Consider the following 6,222-nt stretch of genomic DNA (forward strand, 5'->3'; position numbering starts at 1 on the left):
AATTGTAACTTTCCACTGCCTTATTAGTCTGGTAGCTTTTGAAACACTAAATATGTAGCTCATGGACTTGATCACTACGTATCTTTATAGGGACCTAGATACAGATATCTACGTAAAAGTTCTTAAAGGACTTGCATGGACCGGCTCAAATAATTCTCGACCATAGAACACTCTCACTATTATATTGAGACGTTCGCTTTAACTCACTTTTTCTTCTTAAAACTACTGGATTACCGCAACAAGGTTTTTGTGAGATTTTTCTTTTGATATGTGCCTCTACTATGAGACTCTCTTGTTAGAAACTATTGTACATGCAAAAGCTAAAGACAACAACCATTATCTCATAATGATGACGACCTAATGCGATTACTTCTTAAGTTCTTCATACTTAAGGGAGAGTGTTGTAAATAGTATTATTAATTAGGAATGTGATTGTGTAAACTTAAAGTATAATCCCAATAGGATTAGAGATCTAATCTTCATAGGTTGTATTACTTGAAAAGCCAAAATGTCTATCATGATTAATATAAATAAGGGTACAAGGCCAAAGGGTAAAGAACAATTCTTATACACGTGAGTTCTCTCTCTGCCGTCCCCCCTCTATCCACTTTCCAAATATGGTTTACAACACAACCATTCATTAAGTTCCCGTTTATAATAAAACCGTCAGATTAGTCTGGCAAGCATTAATTCTCCTTGGGGAAGAAATTGTTCCTTGAAAGTGTCCGTTTACTCCTTTTATATGTTGAAACTTGGAGATTTTATTAACCAAACTGGGGTCTTGGATTTGGATACGATTTTCTGGTCGATTCCAATAACTAGACCATGTGCATGTCAACAATTTCAACATTTCCAAATTTGTCATTTTTTCTTTTTCCGGATCATGAATGAACGAACCTTTACGTAGAACATCAAATTTCCTTTCCCAAAATAGAAACGAATGAAAAAAAAACAAACCAGTCTGCCACAAGGGCAAAAGGGGAAAGAAAAGAAGCATAACCAAATGTGGGACAACAGAAGGCCACAACAAAAGCCAAAGGAAGGAGACTACCTTATCATAAAAAGGTCAAAGAAACTAAACTAAGATGGTCCGGAGAGGAACTTCCACGACACGAGTACAATGCCATCGTGTAAGTTTCTCTCCACTCGAGCATCAAAGTGCAAAATATCACACTAACTAAATGGCTGTATTAATAGAGAAGTTACCAACATTAGCTGATTGCCATATGAATTGGTAAGGAAATTTACATGGGAAAGGCCTGGGCAGACAGACGAATACAGTTTTAACAAACAAGGAAAATACAACACTCCCACCCTCCTACCCTTCGATAAATACCCTTAATTTCAAGTCAAAATTCCAAGAATGGCATGCTCCCATGGATATCCAATATCCGGGCATGACAGAAGGTTAATGCAACCACATATTTTACCAAATCTCCCGTCGTGTCATAGGAATAGTTTACCGCACCTCTTTCCAATGAGTTGTCTGCAAGACGAAACATGAGCGGCAAGAAGATCAATTGTATGATGCAGGTCTAGGTTTAGGTGGTATATAAAAAGAATTCCCACAGTCGATTGGCGTATGCATCAGTGGATTCCACCTATCAAATATCAATCGGCCTCCTCGGCCAATTCTTCCTCGGGATTTATAAGGTGGTGTGGCTGCTCCATTTGTTACTGAAGAATCTGATGGTGGTACAATGCCTGCTGCTGCCAACTTCTCTGGAACTAGAGGTCTTGTAAATAACAAAACTGGCTCAAGGGGATCCTACATGACGCCCATCCAACAGTTAAAATTCACTACTGAAACTCATATTCTGACAAAAAACAGAACAATTCAAACCTAATCTACAATGTGAATTAATTTCACTAAAATTCCCTAACAAACTACCACATATTGAATTAATGACAATGACAAAACTTCAGCAATTACTTGTTGATATATCTGCCCAGAAGAGAGAAAAAACAAGAAAGGAATGGAGGTAATGGTACAGCAGATAGGTAATCTGATTCACAAAAAGCCAAAGAAAGTACCATTTTATGAAGCCACCCTTGTGGTGCGTGCCGCCGCCTAAACTCTTGCTTCATGGTTCCTGTAGGAGCCATAATTATGTTCGAATCTGTTAAAGGCGGATTCGGTATTGCAGGAGGCCGCGTGCGGGGCCGACCGTTTGAAACATCATCTGAATCAACAAACTCGTCCTCGCTTGAACCAAATTTGCAAGATACAGGTTGAAATCCAGGAAGCGCCAAGCTATCTTCCAGGAGCTCAGTTTCATGCTGAATAAGTCATGCACCAATCAGCAACATATATTAAATTTAAACCATTACGAATTACATAGCCCAGAAGATTTACTGAAATATATGCATGATGGAAGGCATAACAAAAAGTAACCAGCAACAAAGTTTTCCTTTTCCTTCACCTTTTTCTACCTTCTTTTCCTTCACTTAACTTTATTTTCTTTTGAGATGAAAGAGTATTTCATAAAGAAAAATAAAAGGGAAAAGCTTTGAGCTTCAGAGGAAAAAGCTTTGAGTTTCATAGGACCATGTAACTGTTTCGAGTATCAACTACTAATTCCAGCGTCCTCACTTACAATAAAAGAAAAAGGTACAAGGAATTGACAGACAAATATCCAGAATAGGAAAAAATATAAAAACTAATGGCATAAACTAACAATTGAAACATCACACACCCCCAAAAGATAGACCGATTCCAAATAAAAATTGAGATAAAAAGTCAAACGGAATGAGGAGATTGTCAAGGCCAATATTAAAAAGAAAGCTGACTGGGATTTGCCATCGTTAAAGCAAACCAAGAGAGTAACAAGCCCTCTGCATACCTTGTACTTCATTTGGATTATTTGAAGACTAACTTCATTCTCCATGACTTCCCTCTTTTTCTCTTCTCTCTGCATACAAATTATACAGAAGCAACCAGCTGCAGTGAGGACAAATTCATGGCAAGATGAATATAACACCACTCAAGGAAACTTTAAACACTTCAATAAAAGCACCTTGATTAAAGCCTCTACTATGGTCTTGGCTTGCTCGAGGTTGCGCCTAACCTGAGAATAGTCAATTCCAAAAGAAAAGCCTGTGACTGTGATTGTCAAATACATATGCAACTGGAAAAAAGAAATTATTGAAAAAGCAATACCAACCTGGCGAAGCTTTTCAAACGACTGCACATTATTTTCCCTTCGTTGCATCTAAGAAAAAGACAAACAATTAGAAAGAGATATTTAAGAAATGTGTAAACAAAAACATTTCATTAACTAAAAGACGTCGCCTGAGGAAAAAAGAAAAACACAATCAAGTTTGTATTGTACCCTTCTTGTGTGCAGTCTGTGGGTTTTCTCCCTTGGTCTAAAGACATTGTACGGGTTGGTGTCATTAACCGGTGGAGGAGGCTGTAACAAAAATGTAGATGAGAATCGTAATGTTAAAGTTTTATCACAATGATGAATAAATGATATGCAAGGACATCTAGGCAGGTGACATAATAAGCACATAATCAAGAATTAAACCTAACCTGCAAACGCCGCAAAACAGGCTTCTGCCAACGTTCACGCTGCCAAAATTGAGTGAAAAGAATACATATCATCAGAAATATTAAAAAACGAACAATAATTAGACTGGACTGAACCACAACTTATTGTGTATATCATGCAAATCAGTGAATATCAGCTGCTTGTTCAATAATGTTGATTATTCTCCAACCCACAAGGAACAGAACTCACTGGATATTAAACATTTCTAGTTGACTAATTCATTTCCAAACAACGTCATATATCCTTTAACCTCTAAAGCTTGTTAGATAATACACACCTTCTCTTTCCAATAATTATAAACAGACTGGATAACAGCATATCTGAGAGACTGAGATTGAAGAGCCTACAGCCAAAGGAGACAAAATTCCATTAACTTCGAGAAATGATTCAACACGGCCAAAAGTTAGAAAAAATATGCACTTCAAATGCAACCATAAAAGATCACTTGTAAACAGAGAAATACAACTAGTAGCTTTAATAAAAGACAACCAGAAATTATCTTTTAGCATCTTCATAAATAGGGAGAACGGCAACCTTTTCTGTTTAGGAACATGATACTACGTACCTCAGTCTCATTTAGTAAGACCTAACAAGAACCAAATTGACAAATATAAATGAACGATGCCACCAGCAGTTGGATATAGCTAATGAATGAAAAATAACTTTTAACATCATGCATCAATATTGGTCAATTCATTAGGAAAAAGAAATCAAAACGCACATCACCTCACTAGCAACATCAAGCTGTAGAAGTACAGGGATTGGTGAAGCAAGAGTAGGAGTTATAACTCCTGCTCTTTCTCGTGCCTTATGGTCCAAAACCTCCAATTTAAAAAGAAGACTTTCAAGCCTGTATGTGTGAGAATACCTTAATGATCAAAATACCATCATCGATCGAAGAATAAAGAAAACTTGATTAAAGCTACGTCAAGATTCAATCCTGGAGGCTTGATTCTCGACATATTCCTCAACATCAATTTTTTTTTAAACTGCGCTTATCAAATTACATTCTAAATGGAAATGAAGAGTTAGAATGTGATTAATTGCTGCTGCTTTCGTACAAGCTAATTCTATTGTCCTAAATTACTTGATAAAAATGGGCACGTAAAGGGTAGGCAAAGTGATTACTTTTCAGGTGCAAGAACCTTCTTCTCTTTGTTCAACTCATACAGCCAGTCCTCATCCTCATTGTCTAGGTCATACTCCACAAACTCTCCGAGCTCGGCCCGAGCTGCAAAACCATCGAAAAAATCGTCAGCAACGTAATACTAACAACAAAATGGCGGTAACAAACGAGTGTGAAGTTAAAAACAAAACCTCCTCTCGCGCGAAGGTAGGAATTGGGCTGGCCAAAAGTGCGAGAATAGTCCCTTTCATAAGTGTCAACAACAACAAACTGAGGAGTGGGTATTTCGGGGATGTATTTCTTGGGCGCGGCGGGGGCCGGGGGCGCCTCCGGTTCAACGGGGGGATCGGCGGCGAGGCGGAAGAGCTGAGAATTGCGGGTGGAAGTTGGGGTGTCATCATCTTCGAAATCCTTGACGGATTTGACAATGGGGAGCTTCTTGTGGATATCAACAGGGCGAGGCCTGAATGAAAGTCTACTCATTTCGACCTCTGTTCATATCTCTTCAACCCCTTTAGCGTTCCGGGAAAGAGCGAACCAGGCAGCGGGGGATTATTAGGGAAAATTAGGGTTTCGAATTGGGAATTGAATGAAGAATTGGGAAGGATCAAGGGGTTTGTTCTGGTGTTGGAGACGAACACAACACCACTGCTTGGATTGGATTGGATTGGATTCGATTTGGGTTCAAATGTTTTGGGCCCAATTTTGACTTGAAAATTCCCGTACATTGAGGCCCAATCATAGCTTTCAGATTTACTACAATCTTTTTGTGGGTCCATTATTGTCATTTGACATTTTAAGCAAAGCATTGGTTCCCCCCACACACCACATTAACATTTTTAACATAAAGTTAACGGACTTAACGACATGTGATAATGTTGGACACAAAACATGATTTAGAGGGCAAGTTGTGACAAAACAATTTTCAAGGGGCAATTTAGGACTCAAAACACTTTCAGGGGTAATTAAGCCTTCAATTTTTTAAGTTTGATTGAGTTTTAAGTTAGAGTGTTGCTGCCACTTAGTCCTATGGTCTAGTGATATTCTTCTTCACTTGCAAATGAGAGGTCTTAAGTTCGACTCTCGCCAAATGTGAATTTGAATCACATTATTGCTATCTGCTAGTATAGAAAATATGTTTGTTAAAAAAATGAAAGTATATTTAGTTTTTCAAAATTTCTTGTTTGTGACCAATTAATGTAAATTTTTTATTAGATTGATTGAGATTGATCTCCTTGTTGGCATTGGTGACACTGAAACAAAAGAATACAGACAGATCTGTCTTTTCTTGGTCCTATCATATATGATGCCCTAGAGATGTTGAATGAGATCCCACAAGTTATGGTGGCTCAAGTTATTGCCTTATTTCAATTATTTTTTTCTTTTCAGTTTTCGGAGAGAGGGAGAGACGCGGGAAAAAAATAGATGTGCACAAGGAGAAAAATAATGTGTGATTGTCATTTTCCATCCTAAGATTTGTATTGGTATTGGTGGTACAACATGACTCAAGAGCTCGATTGGGAGTATCACTTGACCTTCCAT

General features: G+C 37.9%; 1 protein-coding gene across 2 annotated transcripts; it reads right to left on the reverse strand.

The window, feature by feature from the left end:
• Nucleotides 1-869: 869 nt before the first annotated feature.
• On the reverse strand, nucleotides 870-5,312 carry LOC137708082 (uncharacterized). 2 transcript variants are annotated; one of them, XM_068447072.1, is made up of 12 exons: nucleotides 4,872-5,312; nucleotides 4,683-4,785; nucleotides 4,281-4,404; nucleotides 4,120-4,140; nucleotides 3,832-3,897; nucleotides 3,536-3,574; nucleotides 3,333-3,413; nucleotides 3,165-3,212; nucleotides 3,018-3,068; nucleotides 2,844-2,912; nucleotides 2,035-2,280; nucleotides 870-1,768 (listed from the first exon to the last, which is right to left on the reverse strand). In XM_068447072.1, exons 1-12 carry the CDS (start codon nucleotides 5,161-5,163, stop codon nucleotides 1,517-1,519), a joined length of 1,392 nt encoding a protein of 463 aa, XP_068303173.1. In that variant the 5' UTR covers nucleotides 5,164-5,312; the 3' UTR covers nucleotides 870-1,516. The 2 variants fall into 2 exon arrangements, with proteins under 2 accessions (XP_068303173.1, XP_068303174.1); XM_068447073.1 differs by lacking the exon at nucleotides 4,120-4,140 and having other exon boundaries at nucleotides 880-1,768.
• Nucleotides 5,313-6,222: the final 910 nt, after the last annotated feature.

Source organism: Pyrus communis, chromosome 11 (genome assembly GCF_963583255.1).
Source record: "Pyrus communis chromosome 11, drPyrComm1.1, whole genome shotgun sequence".
Lineage (NCBI taxonomy): Eukaryota > Viridiplantae > Streptophyta > Magnoliopsida > Rosales > Rosaceae > Pyrus > Pyrus communis.